This window comes from Camelus bactrianus, chromosome 20 (assembly GCF_048773025.1).
Source record: "Camelus bactrianus isolate YW-2024 breed Bactrian camel chromosome 20, ASM4877302v1, whole genome shotgun sequence".
NCBI classification, from domain to species: domain Eukaryota; kingdom Metazoa; phylum Chordata; class Mammalia; order Artiodactyla; family Camelidae; genus Camelus; species Camelus bactrianus.
In genome coordinates, this window is record NC_133558.1 from 22,549,810 (window position 1) to 22,574,208 (window position 24,399).

At 49.5% G+C, this 24,399-nt stretch overlaps 1 protein-coding gene across 10 annotated transcripts in view; it reads left to right on the forward strand.

Moving 5' to 3' along the window:
* The window catches only part of ANKS1A (ankyrin repeat and sterile alpha motif domain containing 1A), a 176,691-nt gene extending 160,404 nt beyond the window's left edge, over positions 1–16,287 (forward strand). For 6 of the 10 annotated variants that reach the window (XM_074348522.1, XM_074348525.1, XM_045512218.2 and 3 more), the window contains 11 exons: positions 4,623–4,721; positions 5,569–5,721; positions 5,814–5,921; positions 6,993–7,157; positions 8,395–8,520; positions 8,737–8,808; positions 8,952–9,038; positions 9,573–9,710; positions 11,026–11,196; positions 11,387–11,485; positions 12,062–13,593. In XM_074348522.1, the coding sequence (XP_074204623.1) occupies positions 4,623–4,721; positions 5,569–5,721; positions 5,814–5,921; positions 6,993–7,157; positions 8,395–8,520; positions 8,737–8,808; positions 8,952–9,038; positions 9,573–9,710; positions 11,026–11,196; positions 11,387–11,485; positions 12,062–12,181 (1,338 nt within the window). In that variant the 3' untranslated portion in view covers positions 12,182–13,593. The other 4 variants (XM_074348526.1, XM_074348528.1, XM_074348523.1 and 1 more) reach the window with 3 other exon arrangements.
* The last annotated feature ends 8,112 nt before the right edge of the window (positions 16,288–24,399 follow it).

Sequence of the window (24,399 nt, forward strand, 5' to 3'; positions counted from 1 at the left end):
ACTGGTCTCTTTCTTCCTCATTCAAGAGGATGCAATACCTTCCAGAATGTTTCTTGTCTTTGAGGATTTAGAGCACCTCATAGTGCACAAACTGCTCTCATAGAGTGTAGATGGGGCCAGTTGAGGAAATCCACAGGACCCTGCACTGCACCCAGGACGAGCTCTGGCAACTGTTTGCTTTGATTTTCCACCACATCCTTTGTTTTCATTTTGTCTCCATGTGTTTCCTCTCCTCAAAGCCGCATACAGCCCCCAGTTCTCTTGACTGGGGGTCTGGGTAATGAAGGCCCTGTCTGCAGTTGGATCTGGGTTCCTGGTTGTTAGTGTTCAGTTCTCATTAACATTACCCTGAAAGCTTGTGAAATCTTCGAATAAACGTTGGGATTACAGGAGGAGCTCAGAACATCAGTGCAGTGCCGCCCTCTTGGAGGTTCCCCATTTGGTTCAGTTCAGGTCCTCACTGAGGTGTCCTCATCAGGTAGGAGGTCTGAGCAGATGTTCCCCTCTCTCTGCTTCTCCCCATAGCACACCCTAGATTTGGGCCCAGAGTGACTGTGGGAACTCAGCGTGGTGACTCCTGGGCCCAGGATGACTTGGGAGCTGGTCATACCTGGACTGGTGCCCAGGGCCCAGGGGACCTTCTGCAGGCCCAGGTCTCCCTAGTGTCCCAGCCGAGGGTGTGCCGAGATTCTGGTCTGGCTTCAGTGCTGTCTTCACCTGACTCTCTCAAGCTTATGGCTTGTCTTCTCTGTGTCCTCAATGGGGAAAAATTTTTGTCACCATGCACAGGCTCTGGGGAGCCTCCCACACCAGCAGTCACTACAGCTAGGGCACAGAGGTGAGGTCACCAAGTAATGGTCTGCATGAGCTGACCCAAGTCACTTAGCTTTTCCACCTGTAAAATGGGCACAAGGAAAACCCACCTCAATAGAATAAAAGGTCCAGAAAGAGTCTCGGAAACACAGGAATTTAGGACATATCAGAGGTCACTTCAGATTGATGGGGAAAAGATAGCTCATTTGAGAAACAGACAACCTGCTGCCTGGAAAAAACATTAAGTGGATCTTGACCCTTAAATCTTACATCAAAGTTAATTCCATCTTTTAGTAACCTGTAGTGAAAAAGAATATGAAAACGAATAATGCGTGTACATGTATGACTGAAGCATTATGCTGTACACCAGGTATTGACACAAAATTGTAAACTGATATACTTCAATTTTTAAAAATAAATTCCAGATAGATGAAAGTTATAATGGTTAAAAAAAAGTGATACTCTGAGATTACAGGAAGAAAATGTGGAAGATTTGTTTTAAAAATCTTGGAGACGGGAGACCTTTTTAAGCCTGATAGAACTGAGAGAAACTCCACAAGGGACATGGGGTGCGTTGAGGTACAGGAAGATGGGTTCTGCATGAACAAAGCAGCATGAGAGTCACAAGACTGACAAATGGGAAAGACTGATGCCTAACCCTCATAGATAAAGGGTTAATTTCCTTACTAGAGAAAGAACTCCTACAAATCAAATACAGAAGAGACCAGCAACTCCATAGATGAACACGCAGAGGGTAAACTGGGTAATTCCTGGAAAAGGAGCTGCGCCTGCTCCCCACATCTGGCCTGGAGCCCTTTGGATGTGAGCGTTGGGCTGAATCTTGCCTCCACAGGTTACTGATGCTCTCTGGGCCTCAGCTTCCTGAGTTCTAAAATGGGGTAACAGTGGTCCCTGTGATTAAATGGTTTAGCATGTGCAAAGCATGTAGAACATGGAGGAGGGCAGTAGGTGCTCTGTAAATGCTTGATGGATAAAATGAAAAGATGCTCAAGCTCACCCGTGAGTGGGATGATCTTATGATAAGAAATGTGCAGTGATAAGCCAATTCTGCACAGTGTTGCACCGATGGGAGTATGAACATCTGTCAGACTCCTAAACACACATACCCTCTGACAAAGCAATATCTGTTCCTTTTTATCCTTTCTTGAAATTATTTTAAATTATTTTTCAAATTGAAATATAGTTGACATGCAGTATTTTCTTGGTTTCAGGTGTGTTACATAGTGGTTTGACATTTGCATACATTATGAAATGGTCACCATGATAAATCTAGTAGCCATCTGTCCCCAAAGTTATTACAATATTATTGACCATATTCCTTATGCTGTATGTTATATCCCCATGGCTTATTTATTTTATAACTGAACGTTTGTACCTCTTAATCTCCTTTATCTATTTCTCCCCCCCACTACCCCCCACCTCCCTCACTTCCCCCCCTGGCAACCACCTGTTTGTTCCCTATATCTATGAGTGTTTTCATTTTGGTTTGCTTGTTCATTTTGTTTTTTAGATTCCACATATACATGAGATCATATGATATTTACCTTTGTTTGACTTATTTCACTGAGCATAATACCCTCTAGACCCCATTCATGTTGTCGCAAATATCAATATTTCATTCTTTTTTATGGCGGAGTAATATTCCAGTCTCTCACACACACACACACACACACACACACACACACACACACACACACTCTCTCTCTCTCTCTCTCTCTCTCTACACCATTCATTTACCTATCAGTGTACCAATTTACAGTCCCTACAGTGCACAAGAGTTCCCTTTTCTCCACATTCTCACCAACACTTATTTGTTGTCTTTTTGATAGTAGCCATTTTGACAGGTATGAGGTGATATCTCATTGTGATTTTGAGTTGCATTTCCCTTATTAGTGACATCGAACATCTTTTCAATGTGTCTGTTTGCCACCTGTATATCTTCTTTGGAAAAATTGCTATTCAGATCCTCTGCCCATTTTTTAAAAAGAGTTGTTTGGGTTTTTTATGTTGATTGTATATTTTGGATGTTAACCCCTTATCTGATAGACTGTTTGCAAATATCTTCTCCCATTCAGTAGGCTGCTTTTTCATTTTCTTGAGAGTTTCCTTTGCTGTCTGAAAGCTTTTTAGTTTGAAATAGTTCCATCTGTTTACTTTTGCTTTTGTTTCCCTTGCCTGAGAAGACAGATCCAAAAAATATTGCTAAGACTGATGTCACAGAGTATACTGCCTGTGTTTTCTTCTGGAAGTTTTAGGTCTTATATTCAAATCTTTAATCCATTTTAAGTGTATTTTTGTATATGGTGTGAGAAAGTAATCCAGTTTGATTATTTTGCATGTAGCTGTCCAGTTTTCTGAACACTGTTGAAAAGGCTGTCTTTTCCTCATTATATATTCTTGCCTCATTTGTCATAGCTGAATTAACCATGTAAGCATGGGTTTATTTCTGAGCTCTTTATTCTGTTCCATTTCTATGTTTCTGTTTTTGTACCAGTGCCACCATATTGTTTTGATTACTGTAGCTTTGTAGTATAGTCTGAAGTCAGGGCATGTGATGCCTCCAGCTCTGTTCTTCTCAAAAATGGTTTGGCAGAATCTCTTCTTGATAACCACCCTAGAGATGATGTACATACAGGGGGACTTATGCAGCACCATTTGTAAAAGCAAAAATTGGAAACAGTCCTCCTTTAATAGGGAACTGGTTTTGTCATTTATAATGTGTCCATAACCTGGATGATAATGCAGCTTTTAAAAAATACAGGTCTCCACATACTGATGTGGAGCAATCTCCTGTATATACTAAGTAGTAAGAATAAGATGTTGAACAATGTGCACAAGAATCACATGTGTGTGAAAATGAATGTGCACATGTGTCTAGGCGCCCCACTGGGCTCTGGAGGGACATCCAGGAGAGTGGTGACAGTTACCCTTGGTGTTGGCAGGGGGAAGGACTGGGGCTGAGGGACAGGGCAGAACCCAAGATTTTTCATGTATCATAATCTGAAAACCTAATCCATGATGTCATTGGAAGTAGTAAAAGTTCTCATGACGTGTTTGGAGCGGGGAGTCCAGTCAGTCTGGCTCCACCACCACATGTATAGCCTCGGGCAAGTTTCTGACCTCTGTGTGCCTCAGTTTCCTCACCTGTAGAACCAGGATTAAAACAGAACCTAGCACCCGGGGTTGGGAGCATGAAATGGGATGGCCCACATAAAAGCTCTCTGTCCCTGTCACGTAGTGAGTAAATGTGGCAAATGCCAGCCATCCTCCTCCTCGTCACCTCGGCAGCGCTGCCCTCAGCTGCCTTGTCAGGGAGGACCCTCCCTCCTCACCTGGGCAGGCCCCACCTTGAGATCCCTCTCCTTGGGGTGAGGCAGGTTCCTTGGGTGCCTGCCCCTGCTGCCTGCCCCAGGTGGCTGTTACAGCCTTAAATCACAAAATCGTCTGTGAGGAAGCTGGGGTTCATCCTCCTGTTCTTCACCTTGGGTAGTGATGGAACCTGCTCCCCAGAAAAATGCACGTGGCTCAGGTGAGCTACGGCTGGTGCCCCGGCCCCGCCCAGCCCACCTGGGAGCCGCCGGGGTTGCAGTGTGGGCAGCCTGGGCAGTGTGTTTTCCTGCCTACATGAGGCCTCTTGCTGCCTGGCCCGGCCTCCGCCGGGACCCCAGGGCTCACTCCCTTGTGGTGCTTGTGGCAAAGGAGAAGAGTTTGGCTAGGGGCCAAGAGGGGCTGACCTGACTCCCTCAGGTAGCCAGCGGCCTCACTCATATTCTCCTTTCTGCTCTCAGGGGTCTAACGTGATGGAAGAGCAAGACCTGCGGGAAATTGGCATCAGTGACCCACAGCACAGGCGGAAGTTGCTCCAGGCCGCGCGGTCCCTGCCCAAGGTGACCACCGACAGCACTGCAGCCTGGGCCTTTGCCAGGGCTGTCTCCCTACCTCCACCTGGACCCAGAGCAGGGGTGGAGCATAGCTCATGCAGATCACTGTGGAGTGTCTGCCCTTCATCCCGGGAGCACAGGGTCCTGTTTATTTGCCATGTTCTAAGGCCCCAGAGAGCCAGCAGAGCACTAGGGTCAGTGAGGACCTAGTCTGACCTCAGGAGTGGGGCTGCCGGCATCTGCTTGGCACAGAGCCTGGTGCCCACAGGCTTGGCCTGTCACCTGGAGCCCCTGTGGGGTCTCCCCTGACTCACTGGAGACCAGGCCAGCCTGTGCTGATCCCTGGTGTCAGGACCTCCCTAGGGGCCTGGGGCCCTCAGGGCAGCAGAGGAGGCAGTCTTCCCTGGGGTGCCATGGCTGGTAGGCCTGAGCCTCTCCTCAGCTCTGCTGACTCCAGCACTCCCCTGTCCCTTCCCCTTGTCCGGAGCTCGGGAAGCGCAAACAAGTCCTAGCAGCGAGGCAGTGCCTGCTTCGCAGACACCATTTCCTTGTCCCATCAGGTCTGGGACCTTGTGACTGCACAGCGGGGGTCTTCTGCAAATCCTCTTCCACCTAGCCTTACCCGATAGGGCACTTTCCCCAGACCTGGGGTGCCCTGGTGGTCCCGAAACCAGAGCTGAGATAGAAAGGGCTGTGTGGACGGACGGACTCGGGGGAGTTAAGGACCCAGGCCCCTCGGCCCTCAGGAGCTGCCCCAGCCTCTGGTGTGGTCCGTGTGAGCTGGCTGCGTCCCCAGGGTCCCTGTCCCCTGAGCGCCAAGACATCAGTCCCACCTCCCCTCCTTGCCCCACAGGTGAAGGCTCTGGGCTATGATGGGAACAGCCCCCTATCTGTGCCCTCCTGGCTGGACTCCCTAGGGCTGCAGGACTACGTCCATTCCTTCCTTTCAAGTGGCTACAGCTCCATTGACACTGTGAAGAACCTCTGGGAGCTGGAGCTTGTCAATGTGAGTACTGCTCTGCTCAGGCCTAGCCTGGCTGCTCCTGAAGCGTAAGCATCCGCGGGCAGGGGTCTGACTTCTGTCCCCACCCTGCCCAGGTGCTAAAGGTTCACCTGCTCGGCCACCGCAAGCGCATCATCGCCTCCCTCGCAGACAGACCCTACGAGGAGCCGCCCCAGAAGCCCCCACGATTTTCCCAGCTAAGAGTGAGTTGCAACGGGTGGACAGGGATAGGTGTGTGCGCCTCGTGTTGTTAGGAACGGAATTCCTTAGGAATTCTTCAGAGGCAACATCGCCTCTGTAGTCAAGGAGCAGCTGATCCCTCCCCTCCCTCTGTTGGGGCTACGTCTGCACCTTGCACGGGATGGTGGGGTGGGGAGGGGAGTGACTGGCTGTTTATAAATCACATGCCTCCCATCAACATCAGAGAGACTTGAGATGGCCTGTAACAGGGTAAATACAGGTAAAAATGTTGGGAAAAGTAGGAGAGCAAGTGTCTGAATGTTCAGTTCAGCTGAGCAGGGGAGGCGGGGTGGGTGGGGGTCGGGGAGCCCCTCTCGGACAGTCTACATGAGCCCGAGACGGGGCATGGAACACACAGCAGGACCTATGCTCCCTAGGTCTTCTGAAAGAAAATCCCTGTGATTTTAAAAACCTTACAGATGTTTTGTTGCTCAAGCCAGGTAATCTCTGCCTGAAAAGCTGGTTAGACTGAGCCCATGGTTCAGGATGAGCTGGCCCCGCAGACCTACAAGGCTGTACCTGCTGCCGATTTGCGGGGACAAGCCCTTGACAAGCTCTGGGCTCTGAGCCGCAGCCCATTTATGGCAGCCTCAGAGTGGGTGTTATGTTACCCTCCTTTTACATGTGAGAAAGCCAGGGCCCAGACTGGTTCTGAGGACCAGACGCACAGCTGACATTGGAAGTGACTGAGTCACACTCCGTGGGGTAAGGCCTGTGCACGTGCCAGCTGGGAGCGCCGTCTTTTCTCAGGATTTGGTTACGTGTCCCAAGGACTTGCAGTCGATTGTGACAGATGGTTTATTGTTGATAAATTGGAGATTGCTTCCCAGCCCTGCCCTCTTTCTCCCCATGTGTCTCTGGGCCAAAGGGTTTACTCGTGACCAGGGTGCTCACGGTGGCTGCTCACCTGCAGGACCAGGTTGTCAGGGCTTCCTGGCTGGAAGAATCTGGTGTTTTGACTACCCGGCTGAGCCCGCAAGCTCAGGGCTGGCCTGACAGGTTCCAAGTTTCACCTGGACTTCTCCCCGCTGCAGTGCCAAGACCTGCTCTCACAGACGTCATCCCCCCTGAGCCAGAATGACTCCTGCACCGGGCGATCTGCTGACCTGCTGCTGCCTCCTGGGGACGTAGGCAGGAGGCGGCATGACAGTCTCCATGAGCCTGCAGTACCCTCTCGAGCAGAGCACTTCAGAATCCAGGTAAGGTGGGAGGGGGCTCCCTTCATCCCTCTTGGCAGGACAGGGCCTCCCAGGTACCTCACTGCCCCTAGGCCTGTGCACTGCTGGGCTGGTGTCAGGAGCAGGAGGAAGACTGCAGCCTCCTCCCCTCACTCCCACCCAGCTGCCTGCATGCAGCCCCCAGGAACCCCGTGCCAGGACTCACTTCACCTGTCACGGCTGAGGCCTCGCCCACAGCTTACGTGGCCTGGACTTGCCTCAGAAGTCCAGACCCATCCGCTCTGACTCCTCGGGCCCACCAGCCCTCAGTTTCTCCCCAGTTCCGCCCCTTCTTTGGCTCCCTTTCTTTGCTTGGTCCTCACACCTACTCTCTCCCCTCTTCCTCAACCCCACTCCCTGCTGTCCCACCTGCCCAGCCAAGCTCAGCCCGCGTCTGACTCCGTTCTTCCTGCCCTGTCCCTGCAGCCCAGTAGTGGCACAGCTGTGAGACTTGCCGGGCCTGAGGCCGCCCTGCAGTCCCTCCGGCTCTACTGCCGCTGACCTCTCAAGGTGCTGCTCTCAGGGCTCCTGCACTCACTCAGGACTCACCTGTCCTCCCTCCTGCCTTGCAGAGACCACAGGCTTTGTCTCTTGTGCCCCACCCTGGCCTGTTAGACACTGACAGGTGTCCTTCGTCCCCTGTAGGGTAAGCCTTAGCTTCGCTCCTTTTTCTCTCGTGACTCAAGCTTTTCAGTTCTGGCCTCTGAGGCTTTCCCTCACCTTTCCACAAACACAGCCATGAATTTTACAAGATTTAAAGAGCACGTTATCCAGCAATTTTAGTTGCTCCATATCAAAGGAGTTTGCATACTGCTGGGAATGGACATCATAAATGTCTCCTGAATTTTTCCCTCGTCCCCATTCCTTCCACCAGAAGCCTAGTTAAGGACCCATCATCTCTTGGACCAGAGGCCTCCTAACCCCAAACAGCCTATCCCTGTGAAGTACCTCCCACCTGGGAATCAGATCTGGATTTATCTCAGACACCACAGGACCTTCCCTACTGAGCCTGCTTGTGGGCGGCTCAGGTCCTTGCTTCTCTGCCTTCTGTCTGGCGTAGATGGGCCTCACCCTGACCCCAGTGCATGTGAATGGCTCATCTGCCTCCTGCCCTCCCTACCTGGCCCTTGGGCTCCTCACGGTGGCTGAGTGCTGGAGCTGGGTGGGGAGCCCAGGAGCTCCTTGAGGGGGCGAGCTGACCTGGGCACATTTTCTGTAGGAGGAGCACCGAGAGGCCAAGCTGACCCTTCGGCCCCCCAGCCTGGCCGCCCCCTATGCCCCTGTGCAGAGTTGGCAACACCAGCCAGAGAAACTCATCTTCGAGTCCTGTGGTTATGAAGCCAATGTGAGTAGCCCCTGCCCTCCCAGCCTGGCCGGTCTCCTGCCTTCCACCCCGAGTCGAGTCCAGGGCCCCTTGCCATTCTTGACTCCTCAGACCCTCCCAGCACCTGGGGGAAGGGGCCTCCCCAGCCAGGATGGGGGAGGGAGCCCCAGGGAGAGGGAACCACCTGATTGTGATAACACAGGACTTCCTAAGCCTGGCCACTGCTCACTCCCACAGTACCTGGGCTCCATGTTGATCAAAGACCTGCGAGGGACAGAATCCACACAAGACGCCTGTGCCAAGATGCGGGTAGGTTATCTGGGGGGATGGTGTGGAGGGGGTGGCTAGGACAGAAGGCAGCAAACGGGGGCACCAGCTGCAGCTGCCTGGGCCTCCAAGAGGGCTTAGCCCCGAGGAGGGGTGTTCACGGCACCTCCCCTTGCTTCCTTTAGAAATCCACCGAGCACATGAAGAAGATCCCCACCATCATCCTGTCCATCACCTACAAAGGTGTCAAGTTCATTGATGCTTCCAACAAGGTATGCTTTCCACAAGTGCTGTTGCAAGGGGCCCTCTCCTGGTCCCTCACCCCCTGCCACCTGGTGTCTTCCCTCGAGTGTCCCCAGCCCCTTTTGTCCCTCTCCTGGTCCAGGTGCTTGTCTCTCCCACATGCACATATCCTGGTCCCAGGGCCTCGCCCAAGTAGCTTGTCTTCCTTATCGTGGCCACCATCAGCCACTTACCCTGCTCACAGGCCTTTAATGCTGTGATTCACTTAATGAGCAAAGATTCCCCCGGTCCCTGTGCTTGGGACCCCACGCTGGAGGGCAGAAGGGGCTGGAAATCTGCTGGTTGGATGCAAACATTTTACTCCCTCAGTTGCCGTGTTCAAGGATGGAGACCCCAAATCTAAACTGGACAAGGTTAGGCGCCACTCCACCCCCACCCCAAAAAAAGAGACAAGAAGTGGCCTTTGGCTAATGCCCTAGGCTGGGACAAAAGGGTGGCGAAGGTGAGGGGCTGAGGCATGCCCTCAGGGTGCCTGAGAATTCCACACGCTGCTCTCCCGACAGAATGTCATTGCGGAGCATGAGATCCGGAACATTTCCTGTGCAGCCCAGGACCCGGAGGACCTCTGTACCTTTGCCTACATCACCAAGGACCTGCAGACTAGCCATCACTATTGCCATGTTTTCAGCACAGTGGATGTGGTAGGTGCAGCCCCCAGCTGGAGGGGATCCTGCGCCGAGACGGCCTCAGTGTAGTAGTGTCCTGGCACCTGGTTGGCATTTAGCAAATGTTTGGTTCATAAATGAACATCCAGTCCATCCTCTTTATATGGCAGTGAGACTGGAGCATGGGGAATAACAGTAGCTCGTCCCAGGTTCTAGTGACAAGTTTTCCTGCTTCTAGCTGAGTGTTGGGTCAGCCAAGGCCTTCATCTCCTGGGCTGCTTATCAACCTGCCCTCCAGCTGGGCCAGCTCCCTGAAAGTCCCTCTCCTTCCCTCTTGGGGACAGTAAGTTTTCTTCCCCCAGATTCCTGCCTAGGCTGGACTCCAGTGCTGCTGGGCTGAGGGGAGCCATCACACACAGTGCCAACAGGGAGTGGACCAGTGACAATGGCAGCTGCCCTGAGACAAGGCCCCAGACCTTTGTCCAGGTCCCTCGGTCCCCGGGAGAGTAGCTAGTTCCCCGGCCCTCCCAGCCCCAGGGCTGCAGTGCTTGCTCTAGGCCTGGTCTCAGACTCTTGGCCCTACAGTATGATCTCGGAAACTTCACTTCCCTGGTTCCTCATCTGCACAAAGAGGATAGAATGTAACTGACTTCATGGGGTTAGTTTGAAGATTAAGTAGGTAACCCACCCCAGAATCATCCTCGTGGTCCTCTTACCTGTAGCTCACATCTCCTGGGTCAGCCAGTTCTTCCCACGGCGTCGTGCTCCCAGCTAAAAGCACTAGCACCATTTTATCCACATGAAATGGTTGAGAAATACCTAAATACTCCAATAAGCATGACTGACTACCTGGAGAAGGACCTGAAGTTGGCTTACAGAAGTGTGTGCCTCGCTTCTGCCACCCAGCCGGCCTGTCTGCAGGTGGAAGACAAGGAACCGAACAGAGAGGAGAGGACTGGGGGTGGTGGGTGGCGGCTCTGAAGGTCTGCCTTGATGGTTCCCAGCAGGTAGCAGGGCCCCATGGAAAACTGAACTACCATGTGCGGGAGGCACGGTTTTCTATAGTATTCCCAGGTGACTTGGGTCAGCTGGGTAGCCTTTGCATTTACCCGGTGTTTCTGAGATCACACGTGAGGGAATGCAAAATGTGTTTTGCTCAGATTGTTCCCTAATGTATCAATTGCCTCAGGACAGATTTCCGCTTTCAAACCCAGTGTTCTGGCAGCCTTGACCGCACTCCTGTCACCTGTGCAATGGCACCTGCGCCTGTGCTCAGGGGCGTGAGCCCGGGGCAGGTGTTAGAGGAGATGCTCCCCCACCCCCTCTCACGTTGTGCTCTGGTTCCTCCTAGAACCTGACCTATGAGATCATCCTGACGCTGGGACAGGCATTTGAGGTGGCCTATCAGCTGGCCCTGCAGGCCCAGAAGTCAAGGCCAGTGGGGGCCTCTGCTGCTGAGATGATCGAAACAAAATCTTCTAAACCGGTGCCTAAGCCTCGGGTCGGTGTGAGGAAGTCAGCGGTACGTGGGCCCCGGGGCTGGGGTGGAGCCGGGTGTGAGGAGGGGGGCTTCTCACATGTCACATGGCCAGCCCCTCTAGCAGGCGGCTTCCTGCTCCCACCCCTGCCGTCATGGGGCTGCAGGGAGCACGGCCCACAGACGAGCCCCTGTAACGTCACCCTGTGTCTGTCTGCTTTGCTCCGCACCCCAGGTGCCGCTGCCCCCCGATAGTCGCTGTTGTTACTGTCACACCTGCACCACCCACCGTCCTTCCTACCTACCGCTGCCGTCTGTTAGTCCTGGAGTCAAGGTCTTTACACCTCCTGCTGTCTGTGTGTCAGTCTCCCCAAGTGACCGTGAGCTCTCTGTGACTCTGGTGGCCTCTCCCTCTCTGCCTGCGTGACTGCCTTCCCTGAGCTGCCCTCCTGCCGTCCCTGTCTGTGCTTTAGACCTCTGTCACTCTGCTGTGTGTCCTCTCCTGAGGTCAGGGGTGCCCGCTGGGTCTTGCCTCTGGCCCCACCAGAGCACCCCAAGGCTTGGGGTTTCCAAACTTCTTAGCCCCTTCCTACCACTGTGAACAGCTCTGGGGCTTAGAGCACAATGCTCAGGCAGAGCGAGGCTCCTTTACCTAAGCAGCTCCAAGAAATCCCCAGGACAAGTTGCCCCTGGAGAGCCTGGAGGTGGCTGGCCCACTCTGCTCCAGGGAAGGTATCACTTCTGCCCCCCAACCCCAGGAAGCTCGCTCTCTGGCTGAGGAGAACAAGACTGCCCCTCGGGACACTGATGCCAGCACGGCCTGGGGGCGGTGGGGAGGGACAGCGGGACACCTGCTGACTCCTGGCCCAGACGCAGTGTTTCCCTGACTCCTTACCCTCTTCCTTGGCAGCTGGAACCACCTGATATGGAGCCAGATGCCCAGTCCCATGCCAGTGTCTCCTGGGTTGTGGACCCCAAGCCAGACTCTAAGCGGAGCCTCAGCACCAAGTATGAGACCACTATCTTCTAAGCACTCACTCCCTGTCTCCACTAGTCTCACGTGCCTTGCCGTCCAGTATCTCTGCTGTTCTCAACTCTCCTTCCAGCTGCTGACGCCAAGGCCCCACCCACTGGGACCTCTTCTCCTGGGCAGCAGCTTTAGACACTGCACACTCACAGCTTGTACCTAACACCACCGGACACTGTGAATCCCCCCTTGGGCGAGGACAGCTTGGAGGGGGGGTGAGTTACCTTTGAGGTGGGCACCGCGAGGGCCTCGGCGGGCAGGCACTGTGGATCCTGAGGGTGGGGCAGTCTCCCAGCAGCGTCCACACCGCGCCAGTGGCAGCTCCCTCTGCTGGGCTGGGCTCCTTGTCAGCTCTCCTCTCCCACCTGTGCGGAGCCCCAGCTGGGTGCCGCTGCCAAGAGCTAACTGTTTGCACCTTTCCCGACACAACCAAGCACTGTGACCTCCTGGGGCCGGAATCCCCTTGCACTCTGCTCACAGCCGGCCCGCGGCCCCGCTCTCTCTCTCCTGCTCCAAGGTGCTGGCCTCCCCCTGTGAGACCCTGAGCTCAGTGACGTGGCTTGACCAGGGTCAGACTGCTTTCTGTGAGGGCCCAGGACTGTGCCAGGCCTGGGGACACACGCATGACTCCAGAACATGGGGTCTGAGCATTTGAACACCCCCAGGCTGGCTCCACTCAGCAGATTTCCTGGTCCCGAGGGGTTTTCCACTCCAAGGAATGGGGTGGCCCCTTGGGTCTTCACCGGTGAGTCACAGACTGGCTCTAGAGTCTAGCTCACTGAGGAGGGCCTTCCTGTAGGACCCAGCAAGAAGGAAGCCAGTGCCCTGCTCACGTGGTGCACCTTCTTCCTTCACAAAATGGAGCTGTTTGAGGACAGGGACCCTGGGCTGAGCAACTTCAGGGTCCTCCGGGAGCTTCCCGACACTTCTCCACAGTGTGGGGATCAAAGATAGTCATTCCCCTCCCTGATCAACTGCCCTCAGCCTCTTGACTCCTCCTGAAAAGGGAGGCTGTGCAATCCGTCACCTCAAAGCAGTTCAGCAGCTGGGATTGCAGAGTTGAGGTTTTGAAGAGGCCTCACGTCCTCCTGTGTTGGCAGGTCAGCTTAGAGGGCAGGAGGTGGCACTGCAGACATCACACAGTCCCGTAGGAAAGCCAGTCAATTACGGCAGTTACTTTAGTGTTGAAACCCGAGTTGACAGCCCAGGCGGGTCCTCCGCCTGCTGTCCTCGTGCCTTCCCAAGCAGACGTGCTAAGCCAGAGGCAGCCGCGGGCCCTCGGAGCAGGCCACGGAGGGTGCTCAGGGGAGGCTGTGAGGGACCTTCTGTTCTGCTTCCATGTTTCCTTTCCGTTTCCTCCACCTTGTGCAGGCCCCTTTGGTTAACCCTTTCCTCCCCCCGTTGTGTTTGCTTCTGCCAAGCTGAGCCACTGAGGAACCAACTGTGCTGCAGAAACAGACGCAGGGAGCACAGGCTCCCGCCACCGCTGCCACCGCCACCATCTCACCTGCGGCTGTGAAGACCCAGGTCCCACGTCTGCCTGTAGGACCTTCTCCTGGCTGTGTGGTCTGGGCCTGCCACCGCCAGGTCTCGCAGAGTGAGCCCTGCCCTGGTTGTGGAGGAGCATCCCAGGCCTCTGCAGATGAGACTGGAACTCCAGAGGGTCAAGAAGTGACTTGTCCAGAAAACATTTTTTAATGGTAAAAAAAAAAATTTTTTTTATAAAGTGAACTTTCAACACTTGGCTCAAACCTCTAGGTTCAACTGCCAATCTTTGGACAAATGGCCATAGGGTCAGAACAGGGGACCTGAGATGGGCTAGAAGTCCAGCCAGTCCAGCCCTCTGTCCTCAGGACGGGGTCTTGGAGAGGTCAAGGAGGTCTGTAGAGGAAGCGGGGGGTTGGCCTGAAAGCAGCAGGTACACGGGGAACGACTGAGTTGGTCTGTTAGAATCTGCTTTTCAAACCCAACCCAGTCAGCTGCTGTTCCTTCTGAACGGCACAACTTCTTGTCCCGTCTAGAGCTGGACACAGCCTCAGAGGCACCTGGCAAAAGCAAAGGCTCGTGCTCCGTTTCTGGGGTTCCAGACGTGAAGGTCCAGGGGCCAAATGGAGATGCCTGGGCCGCTTCTCGGTCACAGTCTTGGACCTGGCGGTGGTCAGAGCACTCCCCTGGGCTGCCTGCCCACAGGCTTGCTGGTGACCTCAGATTGGCTGAGTCCGGAGGAAAAGCAGCTTTGTTTGGGGCATTAATGGGTAGGTCAGCTGAGACTGCTGCCTGCCGATCGGTGATCTGTCTAATCAGGTTGTGTGATTAGGACTCACTTTGGTTCTCTGAATTAATTGCTTTGACTGTTTCCTTTCGGCCGCTGGGCTCATCCCTGACTCCAGGTGTAGACAAGGCTAAATTAGGTGACACTTTGATTCTTGCCCCATGTGGCCTTGAGGGCAAGCTGACATCCTAGGGCACCACTGCCGCTTGAGCGCTCCTGCTTTGCTTTGCTTTGCTTTTTGTTTTTGTCCTTGGTTGTGCTGCTGCTCCTGGCGGTGGCAGAATCAGAGGGGCTCGTTCCTGTGAGGCTGAGTGGCAGAGCCAGCTCTGCTGCTCATCCAGCACCTTCCAGAGTGGGGAGCAGAGGGGCGCCTTTCCTCCCACGGGTACCTCAGCAGGCCTGCTTTGCTGGCACAGTCCAGTCTGGTCCCCAGTCAGTGGTCAGGGCTCCAGCAGCACATCTCTTTCCCAGCGAAGGTGGTGAGCATGCAGGGCACCTTCTGCGGCATATCTGCCACCCGTGTTTGGCCAGAAATGGAAAGCCAGGCCGTGTCTTCCTGCTGACCTGAGGCTGGCCCCTGGGTTCCTGCTCTGCCAAGGCATCCACACTGCAGGCCCTGGGAGTCACGCCCACTCGGGGAGAGGCAAGCGATCCTCCCCTGCTCGGTACTAAACAAGGACCTCAACACCCAGAAGGCTGACTTCTTCCTGATGCTTCCAGGGCCTGGGAGGGGTCCCATCGGTTCCCCTGGTGCAGTATTCAGTCCCTGCTTCCCTCCCAGGATTGGCGAGGGACCCCGCACTGACTGAGCGACCAGCTGCTGCTGCACCATGTGCGGTGCCCCCTTCCTCCCCAGGAAGCCAGGTCTCCTGGAAGTAGCCTCTCTTGGAGGGTGGTCTGTCCCAAAAGAAAACAGTGTAAACACTACAATGAGTTCCTCAAGCTGTCCTTTTGTTTTTAAGTCATAAGTAGGTGTCTCCTCCCCTTGAAGCTGCTATATCTTCTATTTATTCAGGGTGTTTCATATTGGGAAGACTCGGCTAATCTGCTCTGGCTCTGGGTTTTGAGATTGGTTTATTTCTGAATAAAAAAGGAAGGGACTAGATCCTTCTTTTTTACTCCTCTTCCTTCTCCAGGACAGGTACTCTCCCTTCCCTAGAAAGAAATATTTTAACATTAAGGACAGGCTTCAAGCGGAGAAGCCCTGAGACAGGTTCCGCAGGCAGTGTGGCAGCCTGGTCCTGAACTGTGCAGGTCCCTTCGGGCGGGACTGGAAGTGGGTTGGTACCTGCTCCAGCACAGACTCTGCTCCGCGCTTCTGCTTGCAGCTACTCTGAGCAGAGCTTCCCACCCGACAGGCTCTGCGTCTGCAGCGCTCTGTGTAACTCTGGGCGAGTCCCTTGAGAAGCCTCGGGCCGAGCAGGCAGCCAGCGTAGTTGTGGCATCAAGACGTTATCAAGTGGGCCTGCCCTCGGCCTGCGCTGAGATGCCCGGGCCTGCAGGACGACTGTCAGACGCAGTTCACAAAGTGTTGTTGCTAATGGTGTGGCAGTGGGGCTGAATTGTAATAAAATGTTATTTAATCTTTGTGTCTGTATTTTGATACTTGAATGACTTCCTTTTATTTTACTGTACATATAATTGTTAATCTGTCTGATTTTTGTCTAAGTTACAAACATCTTGTGGTACCAAACATAACCAATCTGTGCAACATAGACTGACCTCACTACAGAAGAGAGTGTAAATATTCTTGGGCGTTTGGCTTTGGTTTTGTTATTTTCATAACTGTACAACTTAGAACAGACTGAATTAATAAATGAGAAGCAACATGAAACCAGCCTTACTTTGTGGACTCCTTGAATTGGAAAGTTTCTGAATTGTTTTTCTGGCAGAAGTGCGGGCACAGGCTCTGCTGGCTCTGGGGTGATGATGAGGATCCGCCATGTCCGGCTGGGACAAGCTCCGGAATCCGCTCGGGCAGCCTCTTCAACAGAAGGCCTGTCAGTCAGTTAACCCTGTCCAGGTGGAAGGGCCCTGCATGCAGTTCACCTCACCTCCTAAGGAACATCTGGTCTCAACCCCGACAGGGGCCACACCCTGGCCCGGGCTGGTCACCCACAGACAGTTACTGAACGTCGATCTACAAGGCGGCATGGGGCTCTAGAGCTATGGAGGAGCTGTCCTACAGGAACTCAGTTTGATTGTGGAGGTTAAGTTTTAAGCAGACACAGCTACCTCCTGGCCCAAAGCCACGCCACAAGGCCCAGCAGACGGTCCCAGGGCTGCAGGGACCAGGAGGGACGGAGTGCGCACAGAGCCGCCAGCAGGGAAGGCAGGGGTGACGCCAAGCTGCTGGTGGGAGGGGAGGGCTGCAAGGGCACAGAAGACACTAAGAACCCGTTGCTGATGGAGCCGCCTTCTGTCACGTTTATGGGCCACCGTCCCACCAGCACTCACACTTTACTGAGCATTGTCATCTCTATAGAGAAAGAAACCAAGGCTCAAAAAGGTTAAAACACCTGCCCAGAGCCAGCTGCAGAGGACCGACAACACCATCTAGTCCAGGGGCTTCAAGCTGTGCTGCCAAGAACCCAACACTCTTCCTCATGAGTTTCTGTGAAATACTCCATTTGTTAAGGGACTTTAAGAGAGAAAATCGTTTATCTCATTCCATACTTGGCTGTATTTATGAAGAAAACAAGGCCCAGAACAAGGAAATGATTTTCTCTTCTGCCAGCTACCGGCAGACACACCAAAACCCAGGTTCTTACTTCCAGTTTGAGCTCCTGAGGCACTGAAACTGGGAAAGCAGACTGAGGCCCGGCGGAGGGCTCAAGTTCTAGACAAGGGGGGTCATCGTCCTCACACCCCCTCGCTCCCTGGCTTTGGCACCTCTTTGTTAAACAGAAAAAAACCTGACAGCAAGAGAAAGGTTTGGTCATAGTAAGAGTCACTGTTCCCCGGGAACAGGGTACCAGGACACAGTGCCATTATCATGGTCCCTTTTGGCACCACTCAAGAGCCTGGCTTATGACTCACTGCCCAACCCCAGGACCACTGTGCTGATCGTGCCTTGGGGGCGAGACACGGACCAGTTTGTGGAGGGCTCCCAGGCCTGCCATCTGAGCCACAGGTGGTGCTGCCCTTGACCGAAGGGAACCAGAGCTGGACAGAAGGGAGGACTGGTGGGAGCAGTAGTTTGGGGTGGCCTCACATTAGGCATGGGTGGGACACACACAACAGGACTGTATCTGTCCAGTCTCCCCTCCTACCTCCCCAGTCCCTCTGACTCCCTGTGGTCAGTGTATCTCCACACTGGTCTCCTTAGGACCTGGAGGCAGAAGGAGCTGCAGGAGTAGGAAGGGTGGAAGGTGAGGTAGACCAGTCCGCCCTCCACAGAGGTTCTGTGGTCCAGGCACTGGCAGCGGGGGTGTAACCACTGATGGCTTGAGATACAGCAGCCCTGGCAGAGACCAGGCCTCTGAGGAGGCAGAGCTCTGCAAATTGGAGCACTCTCCAGCGCAGCTCAAAACGCCCTTGTGTCCAATTCAGCACCTCTGGCTTCTGACACAGAGAGTGTGTCTAGGGTCCCCCCCATGAAGCCCAGCAGACAGGGACAGGTGGACCTTCCAGGACCAGGAATTCACACAGCACTGGCTGTTCCCCACAAACACCCACAGAGGGCAGACATTTCACCTCTCCACTGCTCAGCACAGCCTCTAGAATTCTTTTTTTTATGACTTGGCTATTGGGATCACTGTTATGTTATAAACATTTACCAAATTAAAGAGTTTCCCTAACACCATAAAATATTTATTATCCAGTAAATGGAGCTAAGACAAGCGGGTAGTTATGGGGGGGGGGGGGGACAGTGCAGGAAAATTTCTATTCCTACTTACACCAAAATAGGTTCCAGATGATTCACATATTTAAATATAAAAAAAAAAGAAACCCCAACAAAGCTAGAAGAAAATGAGACTTTTCTTTCCCATAATCTTGGTATGAGAAAGGTCTTTCCAAACATGTTACATAACTGAGTCCATTTTTTTAAGGATTAACATATTCAACTATATAAAAATCAAACATTTCTGCATAGCAAAATGCACCATTAAAAAAGAACCAATTGAAAATAATGTTTACACCACATGTAACGACAACTTGACAATAGCTGTGAACTATTTCCAGGAAGATCAAGTAGACGGACTTTCCCTATTCTTCTAAGTACAATTAAAACCCTTGGTAGAAATACCAGTGGACACAGACAAAGCCCAAACAAAAGCCTACTCTCTCTCTCCAGCCAGAGGACCAGGAAAATGGCAGCCTCGCAAGATAGAAAGCTTTTAGACACAAACTGTTCTACTCCAGCCAAACACCACAGGAAAAAACTGTAGCCCCTGACCCTACACAGGCCAGCAAAGGCCAAGTGGGGAGCCTAGACATCACTTCCACTACATAACAAGGCACCCCAACACTCCCACTGGGGTGACATCAGAGGAGGCCTGGTGGAGAACTCACCCATCGCCCAGCAGTAATAAGGCTTCTCCAGACAAATACAATAACCAAAATGAAAATCCAGTGCTTGGGCTCAGCAACAGATGGACAAGAAAGAGAAGAATTCACAAACCGGAAGATAGAACAATAGAAATTACTCAATTGAAGCAAAAGAGAAAGAAAATAGATTGGGGGGGAAAAAATGAACAGTCCCCAGGACCTATGGGACTGTAACAAAAGATCAAATGTGTGTCAGCGAGTCCCAGGAGGAGAGAAAGAGGGTAGGGCTGAAAACGTACTCCACAAAATAATGGCTGAAAACTCCCCAAATTTGGCAAAAGAAACACAGATTCAAAAAGCTAAGCACATCCCAAACCAGATAAACCAAGAGAAATCCATGCCAAGATTCCATCATAATTAAAGTTCTGAAAATGAAAGACAAAAGGAAAAATTCTTAAAAGCAGTGAGAAAAATGACACGTTACCCTAAGGGGAAAAGTAATCTGAATGACAGCAGATTTTTCAGCAGAACTGTGGAGGCCAGAAGGAAGTAGTATGATATTTCTCTGGTGCTGAAAGAGAAGAACTGTGAACCCAGAGTTCTGTGCCCTACAAAAATATTATTCAGGAATGAAGAGGAGTCAAGACATTCTCAGATGAAGGAAAACAGGATCTCCATTGCCAGCAGACCTATCCTAAAAGAATAGTGTGCGTTTTCTAGGTAGAAAGGAAATGAGGAAGGTAAAAAGCAACCTTGGGACATCAGGAAGGATGAACAAACATTAAGAAAAAAATATAGGTAAATACAATAGACTTCCCTTCTCTTCCTGAGTTTTCTAAATTACGTTCAATGCTTAAAGCAAAATTCTAACAGTTTAATGTGATTCTAAATGCATGTAGAAGAAATATTTAAAACAATCATATTTTAAGTGAGGAGGGTAAAGGGATGTCTGACAAGGTAAGGTTTCTATACTTGACTAGTAAATGATGAGACTAATAGACTGTGGCAAGTTATTTGTACATGTAATACTTAGAGCAAACACCAAGAGTTATTCAAGGAAATGAACTCAAAAGACACTATAAGATAAACATTTTAAAATTCCATTTCTATTTAAGTAATTCACAGATCAGAAAAATGCAAACAGAATAACTAGAAAACAAAAAATGGCAGACTTAAGCCCTAATATACCATAATTACACCAGTTTAAATGGCCTAAAAACACCAATTAAAAGACAGATTGGAAGAGTAGATTAGAAAACATGAACTAAACTATATATGCTGTCTATAAGAAACCCACCTCAAATAACAATAATATAGGCAGGTTGAAAGTAAAAGGATGGAAGAAAGTACACAATGCAAACATTAATTAAAAGAAAGGAGTGGCTATATTAATATAAAGTAGACTTTGGGACAAAGAAAATGATAAGAGAGAGGAGGGCACTATAAAATGATAAAAAGTCAATGTACCAAGAAGACATATCAATCCTAAATGTGTATGCACCAAACAACAGAGCTGTAAAATATGTGGGGCAAAAACTAAACTAAAAAGGAAAACAGACAAATCCATGAATGCTATGGACTGAAGTGCATCCCTCCAAAATTCTTATGTTGAAGCCCTGACTCCCAGTTTGACTGTATTTGGAGATAGGGCTTTTAGAAGGTAATTAAGGTTAAATTAGGTCATCAGGTGAGATCCTAATTTAATAGGATTGCTGGCCTTACAAGAGGAGGAAGAGAGAGATCTCTCCAGACACAGGCACAGAGGAAAGGCCATGTGAGAACACACCAAGAAGACAACTGTCTACAAGTCAGGAAGACAGTCTTCACCAGAAACTGACCCTGCTGGACTTTGATCTGGGACTTTCCAGCCTCCAAAACTGTGAGAAGTAAATTTCTATGGTATACTGAGCAGAGTAACACAACAAATAGGGTTGGAGACTTCAACTCAACTGGAGACTGTCAACAACTTATAGAACAACTAGAGAGAAAATCATCAAGGATATAGAAGAGCTCAACACCACCAACCAATAGGACCTCTTTTTTTTTTTTTTTTTAAGTGCCCACAGGACATATACCAAGATAGATTATATCCTGGGCCATAAAATAAACCTCAACGAATTTAGAAGAATTAAAATAATACACAGTGTCTCTTGAACCATAATAGAATCAGAGTAGAAATCAGTAACAGAAAGATAACAGAAAAATCTCTAAACACTTGGAAACAACACACTTCTAAATAATCCATGAGTCAACAAGAAATCAATCTCAAGGGAAATCAAAATAAACAAACTGAATGAAAATGAAAATACAACATATCAAAATTTGTAGGACAAGGTAATATAGTTCTGAGAAGGAAATTCATAGCAGTAAATGCATATATTGGAAAAGTCTTAAATCAATAATCTATGCTTCTACTCTCAAGAACCTCAAAAAAAAAAAAAAAAAGGCAGAATAAACCCAAAGCAAGGAGAAGGAAGGGAATAATAAAGATAAAAGCAGAAGTAAATGAAAATGAAAACAGAAAATAGCAAAATGTCAGTCAAACAAAGAGTTTGTTTCATGAAATGATTGATAAAATTGACAAACCTGTAGCCAAACCGACAAAGAAAAAGAGAAGACTTCAGCAAATCGTGTTGGGAAAACTGGACAGCAGCATGTAAATCAATGAAGCTAGAACACTCCCTTATACCATACACAAAAATAAACTCAAAATGGATCAAAGACTTAAACATAAGACAAGATACAATAAACCTCCTAGAAGAAAACATAGGCAAAACATTATCTCACAAACATCTCAAAAATGTTCTCCTAGGGAAGTCTACCCAAGCAATAGAAATAAAAACAAGAATAAACAAATGGAACCTAATTAAACTTACAAGCTTTTGCACAGCAAAGGAAACCATAAGCAAAACAAAACAACAACTTACAGAATGAGAGAAAATTTTTGCAAAAGATTAAACTGACAAAGGCTTGATCTCCAGAATATATAAACAGTTCATATGACTTAATAATAAAAAACAACCCAATCCAAAGATGGGCAAAAGACCTAAACAAGCAATTCTCCAATGAAGACATATGAATGATCAATAGACATATGAAGAAATGTTCAATATCACTAATTATCAGAGAAATGCAAATCAAAACTACAATGAGGTTATCACCTCACACCAGTCAGAATGGCCATCATTCAAAAATCCACAAATGACAAATGCTGGAGAGGCTGTGGAGAAAGGGGAACCCTCCTACACTGCTGATGGGAATGCAGTTTGGTGCAGCCACTGTGGAAAACAGTATGGAGATTCCTCAAAAAACTAGGAATAGACTTACCATATGACCCAGTCATCCCGCTCCTGGGCATGTATCCAGAAGGAACCCTACTTCAAAAAGACACCTGTACCCCAGCGTTCATAGCAGCACTATTTACAATAGCCAAGACATGGAAACAGCCTAAATGTCCACTGACAGATAACTGGATAAAGAAGATGTGATATATTTATACAATGGAATACTATTCAGCCATAAAAACGACAACATAACGCCATTTGCAGCAACATGGATATCCCTAGAGAATGTCATTCTAAGTGAAGTAAGCCAGAAAGAGAAAGAAAAATACCATATGAGATCGCTCATATGCGGAATCTAAAAAAAAAAAAGAAAAAGAATAGAAAGAAAAAGGCAAACGAACATAAATACAAAACAGAAACAGACTCAGACATAGAATACAAACTTGTGGTTGCTGGCAGGGAGTGGGGTGGGAAGGGACAGACTGGGAGTTCAAAATTTGTAGATGCTGACAGGTATATATAGAATAAACAAGATTATACTGTATAGCACAGGGAAATATATACAAGATCCTGTGGTAGCTCATGGTGAAAAAGAATGTGACAATGAATATATGCATGTTCCTGTATAACGGAAAAATTGTGCTCTGCACTGGAAATTGACACAACATTGTAAACTGACTATAACTCAATAAAATAAAATTAAAAAAAAAAAAAAAAGGAAAGAGAGAAGACAGATTACCAGTGTCAAGGATCAAACAACGTCCCTCGCTACAGACCCTGCAGACATCAAAAGGGTAATAACAGTACTCCACACAACTCTTAACACATAAATTTAACAACTTAAACTAAATAGACCAATTCCTCAAAAAACACACTATCACAACTCAATGTGAAATACATACTTTGAGTAGCACTATAAAAATTCAATCCACAATTAAAAAAAAATCTTCAAGCCCAGATGATTGCACTGAAGAATTCTACCAAATGTTTAAAGAATTAACACCAGTTCTACACAATCTGTTCCAGAAAACAAAAGGAAGAACACTTCCTAATTCATTCATTCTATGAGCTCATATTACCCTGATGCCAAGACCAACAAAGGAAATACAAAACAAGAAAACTATAGACCAATACCCTTCATTAATATAGGCATAAAAAATCCATGACAAAACATTAGCCAATGGAATTCAGAGAATTATACATCATAACCAAGTGAAATTCATTCCAGGGATGCAAGGCTGGCCAATATTTGAAGATTAATCAATAAAATTCAATACATTAACAAGCTAAAGAAGAAAAAATCACATTATCTTATCAATTGGTATGGAAATACATTTGACAAAATTCAACACCTATTCATGATTTTTAAACTCATAAAAATGGAAATAGAGAATAGCTCCCTAAAGATGTCCACACCCTAATTAATCAACAGAACCTGTGAATATGTTACCTTATGTGGCAAAAGATACTTTGCAAATGTAATTAAAATCAAGGGTCTTGAGCAGAAAAATTTATCCTGGATTATCTAGAAGGGCCCAATATAATCAATATTTAAAAAGGGAGGGAGAAAGGTCAAAAGAAGAGAGAAGATGTGATGGAAGCAAAGGTGGTAGTGATGTGCTCTGAAGATGGAGGAAGGGGCTACCAGCCAAGGAATGTGCAGTTTCTAGAAGCTGGAAAGGTCCAGGACAGATTCTTCCGCTGCAGTAGACTGAATAATGGCCACCCAAAGACCTGGTCCTAATTACTAGAACCTGTTCATGTTACTTTAGCAGTTTCCTAGGGCTGCTGTAATGGAGCACCACAAACTGAGTGGCTTAAACAGACAATATATTTGTTTTACTTGACGTCTGAAAGAGGTGTCCACAGGGTGGGTTACCTCTAAGGGCTGTGAGGGAGAATCTGTTCCATGCCGCTTTTCTAGCTACTGGTAACCTTGGTAGATGGCATCTCCCTGATTCTCTACACTACTGTACTTCTATACATGTTTCTATCTATTCATGTGGCATGTGTCTTTTCATAAGGACACCAGTCAGATTGGATTAGGGACCCACACAACTGCAGTATAACCTCACATTGACTAAGAACCATCTACAATGACCCTATTTACAAATAAGGTCACATTCTGAGGTACTGGGGGTTAGGACTTCAACATATTAATTTGGGGGGAAGTG